The sequence below is a fragment of the Caenorhabditis elegans genome, chromosome I (assembly GCF_000002985.6).
Source record: "Caenorhabditis elegans chromosome I".
Taxonomy (NCBI): domain Eukaryota; kingdom Metazoa; phylum Nematoda; class Chromadorea; order Rhabditida; family Rhabditidae; genus Caenorhabditis; species Caenorhabditis elegans.
In genome coordinates, this window is record NC_003279.8 from 6,854,433 (window position 1) to 6,877,050 (window position 22,618).

Here is a 22,618-nt window from a genome sequence, read left to right on the forward strand (position 1 = left end):
GTTACGCGTCGCGTGTTGTTAAGCGTTTCTTCTAGAAGAAAATTTCGAAAAAAGTCGTGCGTTGAAAAGCGTTTTGTGCGTTGGCACGGTGCCAGATCCGGAAAACGTAGATCCGGAAAACGTAGATCCGGAAAACGTAGATCCGGAAATGGTAGATCCGGAAAACGTAGATCCGGAATCCCATCAGATCTTGAAACCGTGGTGCCTCTTAAAGAGTCGATTCTTTAAAGGAACACAGACTTTCACACCGTTTAGGTTTCGCCACGCGCCCCAACTACAGTAACCTCGACACACTCATCTACTAAATTTTGGGACAGTTCCTAATTCTTTTTGCTGTTTTCAACTCAATTTTCTGGAAAAATCTTAATTTTCTGCGAAAATGTCTGATGGTTGGAGTGATAGCGAAAGTGCTGCTAAGGGTGAGTTTTATTTTGAACTTTCCACCGGTTTTATTTTGATTAAAAACTTTATTTCAGCCAAAACTGGATTCGGTAGTGGAGGCGGTTTCGGTGGTGGTAACAATGGAGGATCTGGGTTTGGTGGTGGTAAAAATGGAGGTACTGGATTCGGTGGAGGAAACACTGGCGGATCTGGATTCGGTGGAGGAAACACTGGCGGATCTGGATTCGGTGGAGGAAAGACTGGCGGTTCTGGATTTGGAGGTGGAAATACTTGTGGATCCGGCTTCGGTGGAGGCAGTACAGGAGGATCGCCGTATGGAGGAGCCAGTTCTGGATTCGGTGGTAGTACTGCCACATCTGGATTTGGAAGCGGTGAAAAATCAAGTGCATTTGGAGGATCAGGTGGCTTTGGAGGTAGTGCAACTGGATTCGGAAGTGGAGGAGGATCCTTTGGAGGTGGCAACTCTGGTTTTGGGGAAGGAGGACATGGCGGCGGAGAGAGAAACAATAGTTCGTTTTTTAAATTGACTTTATATAATTACGTTTGTTTCAGATTGTTTCAATTGCCAACAGCCAGGACATCGATCGAGTGACTGTCCAGAGCCGAGAAAGGAAAGAGAGCCGAGAGGTTTTATTTTGATATAACTTTATTGGCAGTAATTTGTTTTATTTTCAGTGTGCTACAATTGCCAGCAACCCGGGCACACCTCTCGTGAATGTACAGAAGAACGCAAGCCGCGTGAGGGTCGCACTGGTGGATTCGGGGGCGGAGCTGGATTTGGAAACAATGGAGGAAATGACGGTTTCGGTGGGGACGGTGGTTTTGGTGGAGGCGAAGAACGTGGTCCAATGAAATGTTTCAACTGTAAAGGCGAGGGACATCGCTCTGCTGAATGTCCGGAGCCACCCCGTGGATGTTTCAATTGTGGCGAGCAAGGTCATCGCTCGAATGAGTGCCCCAATCCAGCCAAGCCAAGGGAAGGTGTTGAAGGAGAAGGACCTAAGGCGACATACGTGCCAGTCGAAGACAACATGGAGGACGTTTTCAACATGCAGAAAATTTCGGAAGGCCTTATGTTCAACAAGTTTTTCGATGCCGAAGTTAAACTGACTTCATCCGAGAAGACTGTCGGTATCAAACCTTGCAAGACATTCGCGGAAGCTAATCTCACGGAGACCATGCAGAAAAACGTTGCTCATGCTGGATACTCCAAGACCACTCCAATTCAGCAATATGCTCTTCCACTTGTTCATCAGGGATATGATATCATGGCTTGTGCTCAAACTGGATCAGGAAAAACCGCTGCATTCCTTCTGCCTATCATGACTCGTCTCATTGACGATAATAATCTGAACACTGCCGGAGAAGGCGGTTGCTATCCCCGTTGCATCATCTTGACTCCAACTCGCGAACTCGCTGATCAAATTTACAACGAGGGAAGAAAGTTTGCTTATCAAACAATGATGGAGATCAAACCAGTTTACGGAGGATTGGCTGTCGGTTATAATAAGGGTCAGATCGAAAAGGGAGCCACGATCATTGTCGGAACTGTCGGAAGAATCAAGCACTTCTGTGAAGAGGGTACCATCAAGCTTGACAAATGCCGCTTCTTTGTTCTTGACGAGGCTGATCGTATGATCGATGCTATGGGATTCGGAACTGACATCGAAACTATTGTCAATTATGACAGTATGCCGAGGAAAGAAAATCGCCAGACACTCATGTTCAGTGCCACTTTCCCCGATTCTGTACAGGAAGCAGCTCGCGCTTTTCTCAGAGAAAACTACGTGATGATTGCAATCGACAAGATTGGAGCTGCAAACAAGTGCGTCCTACAGGAATTCGAGAGATGCGAAAGAAGCGAGAAGAAGGACAAACTTCTAGAGCTTCTGGGAATCGATATCGACAGTTACACGACCGAGAAAAGTGAGTTTTTCGTTTTCTTATTTGATGAAATAAATTTCAATATTTCAGGTGCCGAAGTTTACACAAAGAAAACCATGGTCTTCGTTTCTCAAAGAGCAATGGCTGATACACTGGCTTCAATTTTGTCATCGGCTCAAGTTCCAGCTATCACGGTTGGTATATTTCATTTTTGACCGCTTTTTAATTCAAAATGTACAGATCCATGGTGCCCGTGAGCAGAGAGAGCGTTCAGAAGCTTTGAGACAATTCCGAAATGGATCGAAACCTGTTCTTATTGCTACTGCGGTCGCTGAACGTGGACTTGATATCAAAGGAGTGGATCATGTCATCAACTATGACATGCCAGACAACATTGATGACTATATCCATCGTATCGGAAGGTCAGTTATATTTTATTAATGTTTCAATAATGCAAGCATTGTTTTCAGAACTGGAAGAGTTGGAAACTCTGGAAGAGCTACAAGCTTCATCTCGGAGGATTGCAGTCTTCTGTCCGAACTTGTTGGTGTTCTCGCCGACGCACAACAGATTGTTCCAGACTGGATGCAAGGTGCTGCTGGAGGCAATTACGGAGCTAGTGGATTTGGGTCCAGTGTACCAACTCAAGTCCCTCAAGATGAAGAAGGCTGGTAGAAAACCGACCAATTGATAGTGTTTCGCATTTATTAATGCTGTCAGTTCCCCCATATTTTATCCTGCCCTTGTTGATTTTTAATTGTATTTGTTGGTGTTGGTTGTCGTTATAGTCCTCGCCGCATAAACTCTGTTCAATATCATGCTGTTCACGACTTCAACTATTAGTTGCATATTAAATGAAAAGAATTTTAACAAGCAAACTAGGCAATATGATCTCATATCACATTGCTCTCTCAGCTAATCAACTTCAATAATTTGTTTTCCGATTCTCCGCGGCGAGCATTTTTCCGCATACAGAAACTTTAGGCTCAATTCTTTATTTATTTTCTTTTTTGCTCTTCTCTCACTCGCTCATTTCCGGTCGATTTACATTCGTTTTTTCGCTTTCCTCTCACCTGCTTTTTTGCTCCCGTATTTTTTCTGTTGGCTTTGCCATTCCATTTACGGTTTGCTCAGTGATCACAATCAGGAAATAGAGTTTGAGAAGAAGAGTATTAGGGAAAAGAGGAAGAGATGATGCTTAGTTTCTGTTTCGCTGTGGCATTTCCTGTGTGCTTGTCTATCAATTTCTTCAAATATATTTTTAGTAATACTGTAGTAAGGTGTATTCTCAGTAGCACGTGGTGGGGTCCCACTGCGAGAGGGGTACTGTAACATACAATTTTTTGCGAAAATGTTTTCAGCTCCTATCTGCAAGTCGTCATCTCATTTTTTCTTAAATAAGTGCACATTTTCTATTCCGTTTCGTTTATTAACTAATAAATATAACTTCAAAAATCAAAAGGATTTTTTCTTGAAATTTCGAAAAAATTCCTTATGCATAAATAGATATTTCAAACGACTGTTCTGATGAAATCTTGTTCAGACTGCTTGATTTTTTCTTATTTTCATTGAAATTCGCCTCAAAGTAATTCACAGAAATTGGCTCAAAATTCCGGTGAACTACGGTAGACGACGAAGTCTGCAATTGAACATAATGCATTTCAAATGACGCGCAAACTCTTTTGTTGGGATTTTGTTTTGCTTTTCCTCAGTTTGAATAGCATTTCAGACGTTTTCAGCAGAAAAATGTCATTAAATTCAAGAAAATGTATTTCATCGACACATGAAAAATTTAGTGATAGCGGAAATTGGGCAAAACCGGCTGAAACGGCCTCAACTTTTGTCAATTAAATTGTTTATGTCATCATTTGGTTATCAATAATATTGACATAATTAAAACAATTTGGAGGTTAAATTTGATTTGTAGTGAATTCAATGATTTCCAAATCAGGCCGTAGGGCGGGCGGGTTTTGCTACGTGGCCTAGAAAAATGAAATACTCGGCCAATGGTTTCTCTTTGATGTTTGTGTGACCGAGATTTTTTTATTTCACGGCCACTTAGTTAAAATCGCGATGTGTCCGTTACACGTTTTTAGAGATCAAAGTAGGCCGAAAAAGAGGGAAAATATGTTCTTAAATTAGAACACTGTAAATATAAAAGTATCCAACAACAGACAAAACCCCGTTGTTAGTTTAAATAAATTGAACCCCTCAAAGTTTTTGAATTTCGAAAGAGAGTGGAGTAATGAAAGACGAAGTACTGTAGTTTTTTAGAATCATTTAGGTCACATTTCGGTCATTTTTTATGAGAGTTATACCAAAAATCATTGAGATATAGATAGACTTGTCAATATTTGGATATCTACAATCAACACTTTCCTCTTTAAACTTTAAACCCCACTGCTAAATAAATAAAAATCTCAACTTTTATTGTTTTTTATTGGGTCAGAAAGTTCAAAACTTGTAATCTGAATCCTCATAGTTCGGGTTGCACTCATTGCTCTGTTAACCTGTCATTTATGAAACTATTTAATGACTTTTTGCTTCTTCTTTTATTGACCAGTGTTCTTATCATATCAGTAGTCCCTATCACTAATTTGTTCTCATTTTAAGAGAGAATGTTCCGTAAGACCACGTTTGCCAGATTTTCGGAAGTTTTTGTGTTTCTACCGTAAACAATCGTTCTTCCCCTTACCTACTTAAATGCAAGACGGGTTATGTTGCTGTGCCTAAGTGTGTGCCTGCCTATGTGCCTAAACCTATTTTTAAATTAATTTCTGTGAAGCTGTCACATGCTTATAGACGCGTAGATTTATGTAAATCTTTATAAAGGTGAAGTAGAGAAAACAATTGTTAAAAAAAGCCTATGATGCCAAAATTCCCAAAAATCATAATAAAACATTCCAAGCAATATTTGGAACTTTTATTGACAGTCTAAAGTAGTTTTTTAGAATTTTTGCCACTTTTTGAAAAAAACTATAACACTGTCGCATGTTTGAAACAATGATTGAATATGTGAAATATAAGTTGACCATAAAATTCGAACGAAAAAACGTTTTTTTTTAATTTTTGACTTCTAAAAAAAGTAACAAAAATTCAGTAATTGCCATTTTTACTGTTAATAAGAATTTTCAAAAAGTTTTAAACCCTAATCCAAAGTAATTCTTAAAACAACAATATGCGGTTTTTAAACATTTTAAATTCAAGTTTTCTAACAATAAATAGTGTCTCCCATTATAAAACACAGTTTTTCTTCAAGTTTTAAATGCTCTTAGTGCACTTTCCAAATGGAAATTTGTTTCCCTTTTTTGCCTCCTTCATTTTACCACAAAATTGTTTTATCACTCGAATTGTGGTTTTGCGGCGAAGAAAACGTGATAACCTCAAACTGTGATAACACCTTTTTGCGGGAAAAACCCTCAAAGAATCAACAATAACGATATTGAAACCAAAAATTTGAAATTTGAATTATTTTGCAACTTTGCAGTTCTTAACAATAAATTTTTACATTCTTGTGTGGCAATATTATCTCTCAAAAAGTTCGATGACAACTTCGACGATTTATTTTCTAGATCCAATTTTTCATAGTTCTGAAAATAAGTTAATTTTTTTCGTATTTTTCTGAAAAAAGAGTCAGCTTTTTAGGCATCATCATTGAAGTTTATATTTCGTAAATGTGGGTCTGTAACGATTTATTTTTTGTTTTTGACAATCAGAAAGTGGCTGCGCTTTAAATTATCTGCCAGTGGAGAAAATGTGTGTTTGCTGTCACATCCGAAATGAAATCCGGAACTTAAACGCGATTTCCAGAGATTAACAAGCAAGGGAACCTTCTGAAAGAATACTACATTTTTGTCTAACTGCAAAGAATATATATATATATATATATATATATATATATATATATATATATATATATATATATATATATATATATATAGATCCAAATTGACTATATCTTTCAATAACTTTGAACTCTTAGCGTGAATGGGGACTTTTCTTTAAGATTAATATATCCAGAATGGTTTTAAATGAAGTAAATCCACAAAAACAACAAAACTGGTTCGAAATTGGACAGAACAAATCTCTGATTGACCTTGCAGTTCATTATTTAGGAGAATCCAAAGTTGGTCAAAATTCAAAAAAAAAAGTTTCTGAAAGTTGGGGTTTCCTTTCTTTATCTCGAATTTTTTCATTTTTTTGTTGTGGTATTTCTGGATTTCAGACTATTTGGGTATTTGAAAGGCAAGGACCCATTCACGCTACTCTTCTTTTAGAAATAATTCATTTTTCAAGGTTCATGCTTGTTGCATTATCTGAAAATTCTCGAAGATGTGCTCTTTGATTTCAAAAATGTTACTAGATTATTGGGCGGTGACGCATTTTTGATTGAAACTTCAGTCACGTTAATAGTCATAAAAAAAGAACGTAGTTTTATATGCACCGAATACATGAGAGAAGGAGGAGCTTAAGGTCATGGTGTACAAAATTTTCTGTTTTAACGTGGGGTTTTGTGTGTTACAGACTATTTATAAAGGAACTGTACATTTTATTTTTCCCAAAAAAAGTTCAAAACTTTTGAATTACGTAGTTACTTTCTCGAAAAACTAGAATTCAGTCTATCTAAAGACAAAAAAGTTAAATAAGAGATGTGCTATAAAAAAATTCGAAGTTTTAACGAAAAATATATTGCAAAACTATCAATACAAATCCCCCACAGTTTATGAACATTCAACAAAGAAAGGAGGAAGGAGGAAAATTAAATATTTCAGCAATTTTCAAGAATTACTTTTTAAATTTTCTGGAAATTATTATACATGTATTATAAATCGTAAATTGGAAGCTCAAGTATATATTTTTGACTAAAGAATTATATCAGTCAGAAAATATTATAATCCGAATAAATGGTTTTTTTTCGAACCGATTGCAAATAAAAGTAAATTTTTGAATTAAAAAATGAAATGAATATTTATCAGTTAGAAAATGCGCCAAATGCCGTATACGGAAACGCCTCGAAATTCCAAAATTATCTTAAAATTCAGGTTTTCTTTTCGTGTTTCGTAGGGGTAAGTAAGGTGATAAAATTACAGTTTTGAGTTCTAACTTTTGAAACTTTTCGGCTTTAACTCGGAAAGTTCTAGAAGATTTAATTTTTATAGATTTTTATAGAATTTTTATAGAGTAGCGAAATTAAAATCTTTAAAAAAACAATAAATCTATTGAGAAGTTAAAAATTAAACTTACAACCTTTTCAAAATGTCTTGAAAATATCAATAAATAAGAATTCCCTTCTCTTAACTTCGAAATTATTGATTAACATTTATTAATGTTAACTGATAACATTAAATTAAATTTTTCTCATACTCATACAGTACCACCAATCAAAAGAGAACTGTGATCGTTGATAAAAAATGAAGCTTTTCTCACCGTTTTCCCGCATTTTTTTTTCGATTTTTTTGCACTTTATTATAATATAAGGTGATTTTACGAAAAGTGATGACATGACACTTTTATGAAAAGGGCGGAGGTATACGGTATCTCTTTTTATTCTTATTCGTTGAATATTTGAACTTTATTTGATTGACATGTATCATTATTTTATATGTTTGGAAAGGGTTAACTATATGGTGATAATAAATTGGAAAATCTGATAATATTATGCTTATCGCGGTCTATTTGATATCATTGGAACTATTCTTCGCATTCTCTTTGCGGTTTTCCAGGTCAATTGAACGAGATGTGAGATTTTTTAATTCATTTTTTTCTAAATTCGAAAGTGATTTAGCCCACCATTTTTACACTTTCCAATGAAAGCTATTTCCTTTTAAAGATGACCATTTAAATAAATTTCTACAAAACATTTAACTCTCAAAGGATCATTTTAACTGGAGAAAAGTATAACAAAAATTGTTGCAGTAAATTTTCAAGTCCTGTAAAATAGCTGTAATCGTTAATGCGAATTTTCCATGGTGAGCATACGTTCTAAAATTTTTTTAATTTTTTTAATCAAGCTGGGTGAGAAAATTGCTTGAAAAATAACTTTTACAAAAAGAATGTTTCGCTGTCCTTAAATATTTGTGAAAAAAATTAATTATGTGCAAGAAACGTAATGCACAAAAAATTTTAAAGTGATGTAACGGTATGTAACGAATTTTTTTTGTCGTAACCTATTTAAGTAATAAAGTTTATTTATAGAGTTTATATAGAAGTTTATATATTTCAGTATTTTAAATTTACCAAATCACTTGACCAAGTTTCAAGATTCACGAGTGACCTGTTGCGGATTATTTTTCCACAAATGGTCAGATTATCCCTTTTTGCTTACTCTCAAGAATTTGCAGTGCTACATTTTTCCAGACTCTAAAGTTACCGGAACTTTCATAGGTCATGCAGGGTGACTTTGACACACACCTTCTACAGTACACCTTCTAACTTAACATAAGGTAAATCTTAAAATTACAGAAAAAAAATTCTCCCACACGCATGGTTCCCGTGTTGATTGATAATTGAAAAATTATTTTCTAATTTTGTAAGGTATTGTTATCTCATAAATGTGCAAAGTAGCATCGGTACAAAGAAAAGAGGCGGGGCCAACACTTTGAGGTAAAACTGTAATTCTTTGACCTTACTAGCCACATTTTCATGTCATTAAAAACTACAGTATACTCTAATCCTCAGCTACAATCTAGTAAACCATCATGATTTTTGTTCAATCAGATTTCAATGTATTTTTTGTTTTATGAATTTTATTCGGAAAAAAGCATGTTCAATGCCAATTTCGTAAGTCTCGTGAGAACGCTTATCACTAGAATGCTGCAATCATAATCTCGTGTCTTTTTTGACCCGAAAACTTCAAAAAATGTCATCAATTATCAAATTGTTGTTTTATGTTTTATTCTCTAGTTTCTATTAGCTTTTTCTCAAATTTATTTTAACTATCAAACATCTATATTTGACAATGATCTATGTTCACAATAAGATCAGGTTCTCTGAAAAAGTTTTTTTAAAAACAATTTAGTGATCTTTGATAATCTTTTTATCTTTACTAATTAGTTTCATAGACTCCAGTTAAAAGGGTTACTGTAACACTTCTGCAGTCGTTTGCCACGTCACACCGCCCATTCTTATCTTTTTCATTCACTCATTTAAGCAATGTTTGTCAATTAAATTCCAATTGGTGAGCGGTCAAGAAAGTCAGTTTTTACCGCAACAATCCGAAATGAGGTTTTGTCACTGGCTGACGAGTTTTGGTCACCCTAAAAAATATTTTGGCATCAAATATTTGTTATTGATTTATCATCCCACGTTTCCCGAATGTTCAGAAGTTCCAAGTTTATTGAAATCCTATGCATAAGAAGCGGAGATCCCGCTTGACCTAGAGTCATCTTAAATTCTTAATAAATATATTTTCTAGATTAGCAATCTAATTTAACTTTAAGATATCTATCTATACTTTGTTCCCTTATTCTTCTATTTATTTAACCTGAAATTTCAATTCCACCGATTTCCGATGGCTCATCGAGACCAACAACCACCACTCGATCAGCTGACTCAACCAACTTTCCATTCACTAATTTCACGTTTCTTGCCACGTTTTCCTGCTTTTCCTACCGGAACGGATACACTTTTCTGCGCAGAAAACTGTGAAAAAAAGTGACGTGGCTTTTTCTGTGTGAGTCCGCGTTGCGGAATGTTGCTAAATGTTTTATTTACTTTTTGGGAGGCAAGTTGGACGAGGAGAGCAATTGTGCAAAGGATACTGTAATTTAAGTGATTTGAAATTAATCTACGTATGGATACCGGTGAAGTGTTTGGCTAGGTATGATATGTGGGTTTTTTCTTTGATTCGTTGATCTCTAACTTTCTGAAGGTTTCAAAAATATTTTTCATGTTTTAAAGTAGCACCAATGAGTAAATAGTGAATAGTGAAATGATCAATTCTCATAATAAAAACGTTCAAAATCTTTTGGAACGTTTTTACGCGGCGATTACTCAGTTCTCGCCACTCACAAAAAGTATGTCTTGGCATTTTTTCTTCGGGGCTTCATCGTTTTCATCAAATTTTGGCAGTTTCCCAAAACTTCGACAGCATTTTCAATATCTTAAAAATCTCGAAGTTTGCCATTATGATGCATGGCCATTTGAATTATTATAAGTTCATTTAGACAAACTCGCCACTGACACTACGTCACCTTTGAGTTCTCATTTGAATGATTGGACACTGGCCTGCCTTGCGCCTATACCCGCACCTTCTGCTAAAATTTATGTTAACATATCATATTTTTATAGTATTTCTTTGAACTTCCACAAAATTAGTTGAATGCGTATATCGAAACTGTGCAAACAGCGTTTTGAAGTTACTGTTGACACCAAAATACCAAATACTGAAAAAGTCCAACATTCCGATGGAATCACTCAACACTAATAGATGCTAAAAAAAAATCCCGGTTATTTCTGATAAATGACGTTATTGTAATTTGAATACCGAGAAAGATGTAATAATCAAAAAAAAAAAGAAGAAGAACTGCATAAACAAGGTGATAAAATAGTGTAAAAGAAACGAGAATCTTCTTCCTTTTTCCCTCTTATTCATTTCTTCTTGTATTCTTGAATAGTACTTTTAATATGAGTGTGATAAAGTGATAAACAAATCTCAATGATTTATATTCTCTTTCCCCATTTTTACAGCTTTTTGAGGAAGAGGTAGAAAACTGCAAAAAGAAGACAGAAGCCTCTCTTGGAGAGTACGATATTTTCCAAAAACGGCAAAGTCGGCAAATAGTCAGAAATTGAAAAAAAAATTTGTGGACTCACAAGATCCCGCTTTACTCTCATAAGCTGTATTTTGTCTGTAGAAAACTTTTAAATAGCATTACTAGTTTCGGAGTTATACTCATTTGAAAACTCAGCAAAATTTAAAAAAAACTAAAAGCGAATTTCTTTTTGGCCAGCACTAAATTTCGTCGCATACTGCCAACTATCCGTCACACATTTGCCATCTATGCCACCTTTCCCCAGAAAAATGTCAAAGTGGTGACTCGATTTGTTTAGTGGAATCCCTTGTACATCATTTGTACCCTTAAAGACTTTGAAAAAAATTTCTGATATTTCACGAATTACATCTAACAAACTTGATGAATCACTAATCTGTACAGTAAAGGAAAATGATATCACTACTACATTCAATTAATTAAACCATTTACTTCATTATTTTCGTAAATTGTAGTTTTTTTACCAAACCCTGGCCTCCGATGAGTTCTATTTAGTTTTTCCAATTTAGACAAAAATCATTCAATTTAGTCTACGGCAGAGTTTTGGCTATGAGACCGCAAAAGGGAAAAAACACTTTCGGAAACAGAAATATTTTCTAGATAAACGGCTTCAGACAAAATTTCCTTTCAAATAAAACAGCCTCAAAAAGCTGGTTCACCAAAATGTTTTCCCATATTTGTAATTTCCTCTATTACGATAAAAACAAACCGACTGAAATAAAAGTTGGCTTCTGTAGAAAACTTATTTTCATACATATTATTGCTGTCCCAAAAAAAGGTGTTCCAACTGTTCGTTAAGCGTCATAAGTGAAGCTTTTCCCTAATTCTCTTCATCTCTTCTTGTCTCTCTTTAATTCATTACACTGTACGTCATCGTTGAGTATTCTGATTAATTAATTGATAATCGCTAATCAATGATTTTGGACGCTAATCAGTGAAAGGTGGGAGGAGACGGATAACCCGCCGTCCGAAAGGTAATATGTGAAGATCGAAAGTGAATTATTAACTTTCACTGCATTCAGATGAATATTTGTCGGATGTATGATTACGACATCATATTTGAAATTTTGAAAATATTTAGGCAGAAGCCAAGAGAGAACGTTCCGCCTACTTTATCGTTTTGCAAAAGACGAACTATCATTTTCTTCTCGCAATTTGGAACGAGAATCTCGATTCAGTTTTCGGTTCAAAAGAAAGAAAAGATGCATATATATATATGTAGTGAATTTATAGTAAAAACGAATCACTTTCCTGTTCCCTTGAATGGATAGAAAGGGGAGAATGTCATGTCTCGAACTTGATATGTATATTTATGTGTTCTCTCTCTCTCACTCTTATCACTTTCCGAATAAAGTTCGGGGTCAAGCGATAACTAACCAGAACAAACAGAAGCAACAGCTTCTGTTTATCTTTTCAAATGCTATTAGTTGGCTTAATGATATCCTAATAATGTAACAAGAAATAAATAATTTACAAATACCATCAAACTTGTAAGATAAGAGAGCTCATAAGGGGGCGAAATACAGTTTTCTAAAACTGAGATACTTGGAGAATCATGTAACTTGAATAAAATTGAATTGTTGTATCTAATAGAACAAAATCACTGCATATTCTTCTAATCTTTCCAACTTAAGCGTTATTTTCTATCAAATATGACCATTCAATACACATTTGTGCCCCGTGGTTCAGTCATAACTAACGAATGAAAACTTTGTTTTATTTGTTATTTCGTTCTTCTGACTTATGATGAATGTATATATTTTTTGAATTAGTTTATACTTCCGAATCTTACTTCTGAATCACTTTAAATTCAATTTTTTAATGTAGCAGTTTGTGATGTAATTGAATGAAATCGAAGAAAACAAAAATCATCAAGATCTAAGAAAACATCTAAAAATAATATAATTCAATCTTTAAACTATGAGTATACTTTCCTTAAACAGCAAATCACATTAATAAATCGGGTTCAATCTCATCTGGTTTTTGCCTCCAACCCAAAAAAAAAGAGAAAACTGTAGAGAGGCGTGTGTATGAGGACAAGTTTAGAGGTTTTTCTCCCTCTTTTCCTTTCACTTTATCACCTGTCCTCTCATTAGCTTAAGCATATTATCAATCCTCTTTTTTTAATACTTGCATTGAGATATTAATTATGTCTGTATTTGGTTGTTGGTGCAAACTTTCGTTTTTTTTTGCTAGAAAGTTTTTCAATATTTTGTAGTTTTTGCGTTTTATATATTTTTTAAAAATAATCTGCACGCAATAAGTGTTCAAGTTCATAAAACTTTTTGGAGCACTCGTACAATCCCCAAACTAGTAAAAATATGTACTGAAAAATTTGTTGAGTTGAAAATTGCTGGCTGAAGTTTTTAAGACTGTCCTATTCAAAAAATGTTTGAAATAAGTTTAGAAAATGTTTTTTTAGTCTTGCACAACTCTACTTGCAGAGTTGAAGAATACGGCATATATCGTTTTGAATTCTGAATCTATTTCGACTCTAATTTCAAGAATTCTATATGTTTTGTCAGTCTCAAATATACCAATTCTTCTTCCGTCTCACTCACTTATCCTACTTGAAATATTTTGTTTCTAGATCCACATCTATAACCAATTACTTACTTATTTTCAAGTGTATGCCCACCAATAACAAATTCCAATCATACCTTTGTAACAAATTCTGCAAAAAACATCGCTTTTTGTAATTTTTTCTTCTAAAATTTCAAAATTAACTCAATGTCAATTAACTCAAAAAACAAACATATAAAGGGAGGAGTCTGTGTCTATTCGTCTGTGTCTCTTCACGTTGAGCGGTCTTCTCCAGAGACTCCTCCCACATTTCGCACGCAGCTTTTCCCTTTCAATTCACTCAATTTCACTTTCCAATCATCATCAGATCATATAATTTATTTCCTTTTATCTTTACTTTTTAAACTTTTTTGAAATGAATGTAATTTGATTTCGGATCTTCCCAGTTCGAATATTTGTCAGTTATTACCTGAAAAATACCTGTGTTAGCTCCCAATCAATGCACATATGTAGAAGCATTAAACCTAGAAGCTATTCTAATTCTTTTGACAATTGGTCCCTTGTTCATTTATTACTCGACAAATAAATTCAAACTCCAAAATTTCTCTGTCCAACTGTACCCATTCTTTCATAAATCCTCTATTACACATCAACTGACCCCTTGTCTGTTTTTTCAGGTCAAATTCGATATCTGACCTTTTTTCCGCCAGCACGGACGTCTCCCGCAACATTTGAGGAGGAGAACTTGCGTTCCGGAAAGATTTTTCGAAATTCCTCATTTTTCATTCAATATCCAAAACGAAACAGGATGATTTGCTTTAAAATTGACTGGTTAGTTTTCAGAAATACTCAATGTTGAGTGAATAAATTGTAAAAATGTAGTACTTGTTTTTAAATTGACTGGAAATCAAATTTAGAAACTTTCATACTTTTAGACTCATAAGAAAATTATAAAAGGTACTTTTTTATAGATAAAATTTAAAAGTTCTAACTCAACATTCAAATAATTACAAAAATATTCTCCAAAGTCTAAGGTTTTCCCTCCTATTTTAAAAATCGAATATTTCGGAAAAGAAAACGGATAGATTTCTTCATTTGACTTTCACCCAATTCCCTTTTTCTGTCTAGCGTCCCAATTTCATTGAAATTCTACATATTGCTGATCATCAAAGTAAAAACTTTAAATTTTTCAAAAATTTTGACCTTGTTCCAATTTCTAATGTCTAGTCATTAAACAGTTTTCTAATAGTAAGAAATGTTGCATAGGCAAGAATGAAAAGTTTTTTGTGAAAAACATTGAAATAATTGAAAATAAATATAAAACAATAGATTGTTCCTATAAGCTATATGGGAAAATAGTGTTATAATTCTCTTTAAAAAGTTATTGATCGATACAAAACATTAAAAAAAGTCCTTGATTTGCTAATTCAGACTTGACTTATGCCATTTCAAACCTAAATATATTTTTGCATAGAATATATAAATTCCCATCTATCTAAATTTCAAGCAGATTTTAAAGGAGAACAAATATTTTCAGGTGTCAATTTCTTCTAATTCTGGTTCTTCTCATATCATCTTTGGAATCATTTCCAGTATCTTCAGAAGCATTGATGACTGTTGAAGATGGCTTAGAAATTGAGAAACCATCACATGCTCGTCACCATCATCATAAGGTAAGGGGCATTCAAGAATATAGATTCTCGGATGAAAAACTACGAAACAAAAGAAAGGGGTCAATATCCAAATTTGCGGAAGAAACTTGATGACGTGGTTGATATGGGTAGAGTGTTCTTTCTGGAAGAAAAACGAAATATCCTTCTCTTTTTCTTTTTCTCGCTTTCCATTTCACTTTCAAGACTATTTTCGATTTTTATTCTCTGCCCACTCATTTACAAAAACAACACGATTTGTTTGCTTCTTCCGGGATTCTTATTATGTTTTGAACTTGATCTAATGTAAAAAATACACTATGGAAAAATTGCTATTATAGGGAAATAGTGTAAACCTTTTTGAAATTCTGTAAATAACTGCAAAAAAGTTTCAGCTTTTACATATTAGAATGCACCATGAGGTGCCATAACCAAAATTAGAGTATTTTTTGTTAAGAGAACCCATTTTTTATAGTCTAATTTAACTTTGAAATAGACAATAAGAGCTGTATTTAAATCGTGTTTTTTCCGTGTGCATGCTCCCCATATATATTATTAATTTTTTCAGCATCACATCCGTCACAAGCATCGTCGAAGAAGCTTAACATCTGAAGAAGATCGCACAAAAACGCAACGAAATAAGCAAGTAATGCTGACAAAACCCTATTGGCCTTGGCCCTGAAAATCGTTCATTTCTCCACTTTTTCTTTAAAGTTTGAGTTAGCAGCTCTCCAGTTAGGTTATTTTTATATGTATATATATATATTTATCCCTTATCTCATTCTCGAAATGACAGATAGTTATTTATTAACAATCTGGCTATTTGCTACTTCCCTTATTTATTCATTATTTTAAAAACAAACAAAACTTGCCTGTTTCTCTCATTTCCATCTGACAAAAATGTGATTTTCACCCGGGTCGAACAAAAGTCTCAAAAATGCTTTCACCTTCATCATCATCATGATTTTTGAGACAATACCATTTTCAACTATGACCCAACAATTTTCAACCAGTATCTCAATCAATTCACCCTTATTCAAATGTTCATTCATATTTCTCATTCAATTCGTAATATTTACGTATATTCATATTTTTTCTTATCTATGTGTTTTGTTCAACTATTTTCTATTCATCGATCTCTCAATTTCAACTGTGATTGTTTCTTTTTCACGGTTTATCAAATTTCAAACAAATCTGCGACAACTCTCCAATTACTGCCGAAATGAACGATTTTTCACCAGTTTTCTTAAAATTATAATATTAACATCTATAAATTTTTCAACAAACTAAAGATTACACGACCAGGGCTAGAAAATTGAATGTGTGGTTTTTTGACACGGAAATCGAACATCCCCTCGTTCCTATGGTACCATAAATTATGTAAACTTGAACTTTCACAAAAAAGTTTCGAAAACATCCCTATATCTAACTTCTAATTAATTTAAAATAACACGTGTCGACTTTTGTTTCATTCTGCAAAAAAGTGCTTCTTCTGCCAATTTCAATTATTTTTCATAAATTATCCTTCAGTATGATGTGAGTTTTTATCTTCAATCTTTCATTATTTCTAAGAAAGTCTTCTTCTCAATTTCAGAGCAAATCTGTTGTTTTTCGTGCTAAAATCTTCATTTCTCATTTTGAATGCAACATTTGTCAGTGTAATTCTTGTTGGTTGTTCGTCGTTGATTAAAAAGAAACGTGATCCACCGTCGACAACAAAAGATGAAACAGTGACAACACAAAAACCGTTGATCCAGAATAGTACACATAGTACTGATAAGGTAAATTCAGAGATCTTTTGTTGCTAGTCAAAGGCTATACCGATTGCAAATTTCAAAAATCAGCAAAATTAGAGAGACGCGCGGAATTTTTTAAGCGTATCTCTATACATTTTTGCACCACTTTCGAGGCTCGAAAAATTGCTCCAAATGTAAATTCTTGCAGGCTTTTTTAAAAAAGTTTTTAGGGTAGTTGGTTGCAAATCTTTCAGTGTTTTTTTTCATAAAAAATGAATAAATTTCCAAAAATAGAGAATATATGACATTGCATTCTTTCTCAAAAGTCATATTACAGGGTTCAGAACCATCTGTTCATCCAGCTCCAACTCCAGTTGCCATTCAAACTGTTGTAACACCTAAAAGTACTACCGTATCAAATACGACATCAACACCATCTCAACCTACATCAAAACCTAAAACACCGGTTGCTGGATCACATGCGAAATCCCCGATGTTCGAAAAAACTCAAAAGAAAACATCAAATGAGTCATTGAAGCCACCACCAAGAACACTTCGAGGAGCTGTTCCAATAAATACAAAAAGCCGTGAAGCCCAAAAAACAATGAATGACGTTGTTGAAGTATCGGCAAAAAATGTGGCACCGCCTCGCAAAGAAAAATCATCCATGTCGCAGGATTTTGATGACTACTTGAATAATTTGGGAGAGAATAAAAATTAGATTTCTCAAAAATAAATTGTTTTCTTTCATTGATTCAATGTTGAATTCATTTTACCGTCATATTTAAACTTCCAATTACATATCATCGTTTTCTTAGTCACTGTTATATCCGTGTTTTGCAGGTTCTTCCATCTTCAGAAATTTATAAATTACCTCCATCCCCGAGGCCCGGGCCCTCTATTTTTTTTAGATAAAGTTTAAAAGTTTTAGTTGTTAGAACACAATTGGTAGATTTTTTGAAATCTGAAAGAACTCAAAATTTGCAACAAAACGGCTACCGTGATTTTTGAAAAAGTAAAAAAAAGTATCTCTCCTTAGAACATACACCAAATATGTTCTACAAAGGAGCAATACCCCTATCATTGCCTTCGTTTCGAAAATCAATTCTAAATTGTAACAATTCTAAAATTGTGGTAGCTGGTAAATTTACCCAGTTTCAATTAAAAGGAAGCCAGTAATAGTCCAAGGAAACAACATACAAAGTATAAAAAGTTTATAAGAAGTTTTGTCTCTAAAAAGTTAAGATGACTCCAATGGGCACATAACACTTCAGGAGAACTTTGATTCATAAACCTTACAAAACAAATATCAAAACATTTTTATTCAATCTAGACAGTGCTATTCATGACATCTTGCTGAATTCTTATCATCACTTGACCTTGCGAAGAGCTTTTCCTTCATGATCATGTCCGATCTCGTGAGTTTGAGTTTGCTCGATGATAGAAACACGGCGAGCATTTGGACCGGTAGACATTGCACTCTTCGCTGGAGGCTTCAGTCCTGGAAGAGCTTGACGATATTGCGAAGCAATGCCTTTCACATCTTCGTTCATTTGGACTGATGGTGGTTGCATGAGATTGGTAGCCAACGCCTGTTTCGCCCATTGCTTGGCATCGATCGAATCAGGGCGCTCGACGACAAAAGTGACTTTTCCTTTCTCTTGGATATTCTTGACGAGAAGATCTCTGGCAACATCCTTGTCACTGACTGGAATTCCATCAACATCACACAAATGATCTCCAAGAACAAGACACTTCTCGGCTAGTGATCCAGGATCAACACGTGAAACAAGCACACGGTTCTAAAATAGACATATGAACTTCCTCCAATCTTTTAATTTCTTACCTGGAAATGCTTGATTCCCAAACCAAGTTTTGGTCCATTTTGAACCCAGACAAGGGTTGCCAACTCATAAACGTATCCCTCACGGCGTTGAATGATCTTTGCACGATCCTCAGGAATATGAACACGAGCTTCTAACTCTTCAGCCTTTTTTTCGTCACGGTTCACCGTGATTTTTGCACATGGAGCAGCAAAGCGAAGCGCACGGAAAAAGTCGTTACAATCCTTGCAATTTTGTCCGTTCACTTTTTTAACTTGGTCACCAATCTGTAAATCATTCTGTATAAAAAAGATTTGAACATTTCAAAAACTCACTCTCAATTTTCCTTCAGAAATGGTTCCAGCCTGAATCTTAGTGATAACGAGCTTGTCATTTGGAGTTGCACCAAGTGGTTCTCCTTCCTCCATGTCGATACAAATCTCGATCATCTTCTCGGAACCCATTCTTCTGTTCCTTTTCTTCTTTGCTGCTTTGCCGATTCAAAAGGCGATTGATTCGATTTCTTGCGAAATTTGATTGAGAGTGGCGAGAATTGGACGTTTTATACTGAAATACTTGGACATAAAAAATAAGGTCTTGGGGACATGTTACGTATAAATATAGAGTTTAAGTTCGAGAAAATATTTTAAATTGGAAAATTTTTACGAGTTTATTTGCGAAACTTGTCAAACAAAATTTGACCTTCCAAAAAGCGAAATTGGATTGCGTCTTTTGCTTAAAATTTCAGTTACCTAACTTATAAACATGGCCTAATAGAGTAAATACTCAAAATCTCTTTAGATTTTTGAAATTTTTCAGTCTTGGTATATTGATTGTTTTTGGGGAATAAAATATTTAAATAAAATAACTAAATCATAACAAAGATATAAAACTTGTAGGAAACAGCATTTTGGTTTGAAATTGTAATTATGATAGGTTTTCCATTTATTAAACTTAAAATAAACGTTTTACTCGGAAATAGAAAAGAAACAAATTTAAATATTAACGTAACCCCAATTTAAAAGAAAAGAAACAAATAAATTTGTTCAAAAATACCTGATAATTGAGTCAAAAATCAATTTATTTTCAACTTTTCAAAAGGTTTACAATATTGATTCAACTGCCAAACAAAAGAAAACAGAATCAAAAATCGAAAAATGGAGATGTCAACGAAGGCAATTTCAATGAAAGCACCAAACACAGAACAATCAAAAGATGTTGTTGTAAGAGAAGTATTACCTGGAAATGGAATAACAACTGGAGGATCAAGAGAAGGATCAAAAGAATCTGCAAATCCACCTGGAACACCTCCACCGCCAGAAGAGAAGCCGAAAGAGCCTATGGTTGATGTTCCAGTCGTTCAAATTACTCCAGAGGTTTTTTTGGATTTTTTTTCTAGACATCAACATTTATTTCTTGTTTAGATTAAAGGCTGTCAATTCTACCATGGAATAATTCCACGTGTCGATGCTGAGTTGTCACTTCGTTACGTAGGTGATTATCTCCTGAGAAGAGCGGAACCACGTGAAAATGCGGGTGGACAATTTCTGATAATTTCTGTAAAAAGAGAAGCTGGATTTGTTCATGTTCCAATAAGTCAAGACAAAGAAGGTGCAAAACAGTTTTATTTTATGCCAACACTCAAGGAAAACACTGTTTTAGATTTGATTGATGTCCATCTGTACGTTTATTCTTTTTTTTTTTAATTTAATGATTAATTAAATTATGTAAGATATTTCAGTGCTCGTGCGCAACCAGTATGCGTTCAGTGGAATGTGTATCTTCGTAAACCAGTCCTCCGAGCAACATGGATTATTCCACACGAGGACGTGATCTTGTATCGAAAAATCGGATCTGGAGCCTTCGGAGAGGTTTTTCTTGCAAGAATGGTTGATCCAACAAGTGAATATGTGCTGGATTGTGCTGTCAAGAAATTGAAACAGGTTTAGTCTAGAGTGATACTCTAAAAAATAATGTTTCAACAATTGTTTGCTTCTTTTGATATATCATTTTACAATATTATACAGATGTGAAATTTCAAGAGTACTGCAAATTCAAACTCTCATTGCTGCGATATTTTCAATGATTTTTTAAATAGTTTTTATCATTATTTGCAACTATGAAAACTCCGCAGCTACGAGAAGTTGGAAGTTCAAATATTTTTTAAACACTGTCGTGTCGAGACCGGGAACTGTAGTTCTACCCTCAAAGTACCCAAAAACCTCAAAGTTTCGCGTCTGGGTAATGATCCACATAAATTGTACAAGTTCTCAGGCTGATTCACAGACATTGACGAATTTTAACATTCTGAATTTTTTGGTTATTGTGTTCTGGGGTTGTTCGAGATATTTTGATGTTCATTTCAGTATATCTAGTATTACAATGAAAAGTCATTTTCATACAACTAAAAAAAGCTTTGCAAGTATGAACCGAGCTGACATTTTTTTTTATTTTGAAGTTTCAGCTACTGTGCTGTTTTGAAAGTGATACCCAATTGATCTGTAATTACATGGCTACAGAACTAATTGTAACGCTTTCTAATTTACCAAATAACCAAGATATCATTGAATTAAAGTTAACTTGACCGTTCTTTCCAACTGAATATTTCAGGAAGCAACAATGGACGCAAAGCTACGTTTTATGAAAGAAGCTAGAATGATGCTGAAGAACTACAAACACAAGCATATTGTCATGATATTTGGAATTGCCACATTGAATAGTCCATTGTTGATTCTTATGGAATTGTGTCCGAGTGAGTATATTCTTGATCTTTTCACTCATTCACTCTTACCTTTTTGCAGATGGATCCTTGATCTCATATCTTCGGAAAAATAAGGGAAAAGTGACTTTACTCGAAAAACTTCGATTCTCTGCAGAAGCATCCAGTGGATTGGCATATCTAGAAAAAATGGAATGTATTCATCGTGATATAGCTGCAAGAAATTGTCTGTTGTCTGCAAAGAATGTAAGATATTTTCGCGGTTTTCGTTTTCATTATAAGTATGTATGGCGGATTTTTTGAAATTGGCTACATGTTGCTACATTAACCTAAAAATTCAACTTCTACTCCATCTGAAATTTCTTATTTTCAGGAGATAAAGATATCAGATCTTGGATTGGCGGATGACAAGGGAATGGTAATTGATTATTCATTGGATAAACTTCCAATTAAATGGTTAGCTCCAGAGATTATGCAAGACAAGGTTTATTCATTGAAATCTGATATTTGGGCTTTTGGTGAGTTGAAGTAGACATTTTGCGGTTTTTCTTTAATCAAATTAAAATATTTTAGGAATTATGATTTGGGAGATTTTTGCGGAAGGTGATGAACCATATCCAGGACTCAATAATACACAGGCTCGTGCCAAAATAGTTGTTCTCGACTATCGAATGAAATTTCCGGATGAAGCTCCAACTGAACTAGTTCAAGTAATTGATACATGTTGGAAAAAGGATCCAGATATGAGACAGACAATGGTTTTACATTCATCTGCACTTCAATTACTTTATGAGAATAAGCTTCCATTATTATTTGCTCAAACAATTCAAGCAACATCACTTCCACCGGGAACAATTGCTCAATCATCAACTCCAATTCCAATTCCAATATCTGGTGTATCTGGTGCTCCAGCTGTTGTAACTGCAAATGGTGTTGAACAATTCACTCCACCGTCGGATAATGTTGAGAAATCTTCTTATCAAATGTGAAATTGACTACTAGCAAATAAAGTTTGGAATTTTCCAAAAAAATTTGTTTTCTTTTTTTTTAATTCTCAAGACTTGTGACATTGAATTCATAAAACTGTTTTCTTGCTGCATATTTAAATGAT

General features: G+C 34.3%; 6 protein-coding genes, 1 long non-coding RNA gene and 3 other non-coding genes across 10 annotated transcripts; 7 read left to right on the forward strand and 3 right to left on the reverse strand.

The window, feature by feature from the left end:
* Window positions 1–45: 45 nt before the first annotated feature.
* On the forward strand, window positions 46–3,104 carry glh-1 (ATP-dependent RNA helicase glh-1). Its single transcript, NM_059562.6, has 7 exons — window positions 46–419; window positions 477–911; window positions 955–1,029; window positions 1,078–2,328; window positions 2,377–2,480; window positions 2,527–2,708; window positions 2,757–3,104. The coding sequence occupies exons 1-7, from the start codon at window positions 380–382 to the stop codon at window positions 2,959–2,961; spliced, it is 2,292 nt and encodes a 763-aa protein (NP_491963.1). The 5' UTR covers window positions 46–379; the 3' UTR covers window positions 2,962–3,104.
* A 2,858-nt stretch (window positions 3,105–5,962) lies between these two features.
* linc-53 lies at window positions 5,963–7,565 on the reverse strand. Its single transcript, NR_101574.1, has 2 exons — window positions 7,531–7,565; window positions 5,963–6,119 (listed from the first exon to the last, which is right to left on the reverse strand). It is a non-coding gene; the product is annotated as a long non-coding RNA linc-53 (long non-coding RNA).
* On the forward strand, window positions 6,153–6,228 carry T21G5.10. The gene has a single exon (NR_050224.1). It is a non-coding gene; the product is annotated as an Unclassified non-coding RNA T21G5.10 (non-coding RNA).
* T21G5.9 lies at window positions 6,153–6,228 on the reverse strand. Its single transcript, NR_050225.1, has one exon. It is a non-coding gene; the product is annotated as an Unclassified non-coding RNA T21G5.9 (non-coding RNA).
* A 315-nt stretch (window positions 7,566–7,880) lies between the features above and the next one.
* Window positions 7,881–16,467, forward strand: let-383 (uncharacterized protein). Its single transcript, NM_001392488.1, has 5 exons — window positions 7,881–8,025; window positions 8,644–8,729; window positions 14,258–14,411; window positions 15,118–15,253; window positions 15,798–16,467. Exons 3-5 carry the CDS (start codon window positions 14,389–14,391, stop codon window positions 15,909–15,911), a joined length of 273 nt encoding a protein of 90 aa, NP_001379813.1. The 5' UTR covers window positions 7,881–8,025; window positions 8,644–8,729; window positions 14,258–14,388; the 3' UTR covers window positions 15,912–16,467.
* T21G5.8 lies at window positions 12,157–12,299 on the forward strand. Its single transcript, NR_050226.1, has one exon. It is a non-coding gene; the product is annotated as an Unclassified non-coding RNA T21G5.8 (non-coding RNA).
* Window positions 16,190–16,519, forward strand: T21G5.2 (uncharacterized protein; the record flags this gene model as incomplete). Its single annotated transcript, NM_001380618.1, has 1 exon — window positions 16,190–16,519. One exon carries the CDS (start codon window positions 16,190–16,192, stop codon window positions 16,517–16,519), a length of 330 nt encoding a protein of 109 aa, NP_001367672.1.
* A 182-nt stretch (window positions 16,520–16,701) lies between these two features.
* Window positions 16,702–17,710, forward strand: T21G5.12 (Lipoprotein). The gene is made up of 3 exons (NM_001392489.1): window positions 16,702–16,765; window positions 16,824–17,010; window positions 17,303–17,710. The coding sequence occupies exons 1-3, from the start codon at window positions 16,761–16,763 to the stop codon at window positions 17,684–17,686; spliced, it is 576 nt and encodes a 191-aa protein (NP_001379291.1). The 5' UTR covers window positions 16,702–16,760; the 3' UTR covers window positions 17,687–17,710.
* A 464-nt stretch (window positions 17,711–18,174) lies between these two features.
* smz-2 (PDZ domain-containing protein) lies at window positions 18,175–19,325 on the reverse strand. The gene is made up of 3 exons (NM_059564.7): window positions 19,124–19,325; window positions 18,812–19,075; window positions 18,175–18,767 (listed from the first exon to the last, which is right to left on the reverse strand). The coding sequence occupies exons 1-3, from the start codon at window positions 19,250–19,252 to the stop codon at window positions 18,336–18,338; spliced, it is 825 nt and encodes a 274-aa protein (NP_491965.1). The 5' UTR covers window positions 19,253–19,325; the 3' UTR covers window positions 18,175–18,335.
* Window positions 19,326–19,879: 554 nt separating this feature from the next.
* Window positions 19,880–22,606, forward strand: T21G5.1 (Tyrosine-protein kinase). The gene is made up of 7 exons (NM_001368450.4): window positions 19,880–20,164; window positions 20,213–20,469; window positions 20,530–20,731; window positions 21,399–21,540; window positions 21,590–21,753; window positions 21,881–22,025; window positions 22,081–22,606. The coding sequence occupies exons 1-7, from the start codon at window positions 19,946–19,948 to the stop codon at window positions 22,494–22,496; spliced, it is 1,545 nt and encodes a 514-aa protein (NP_001355382.1). The 5' UTR covers window positions 19,880–19,945; the 3' UTR covers window positions 22,497–22,606.
* Window positions 22,607–22,618: the final 12 nt, after the last annotated feature.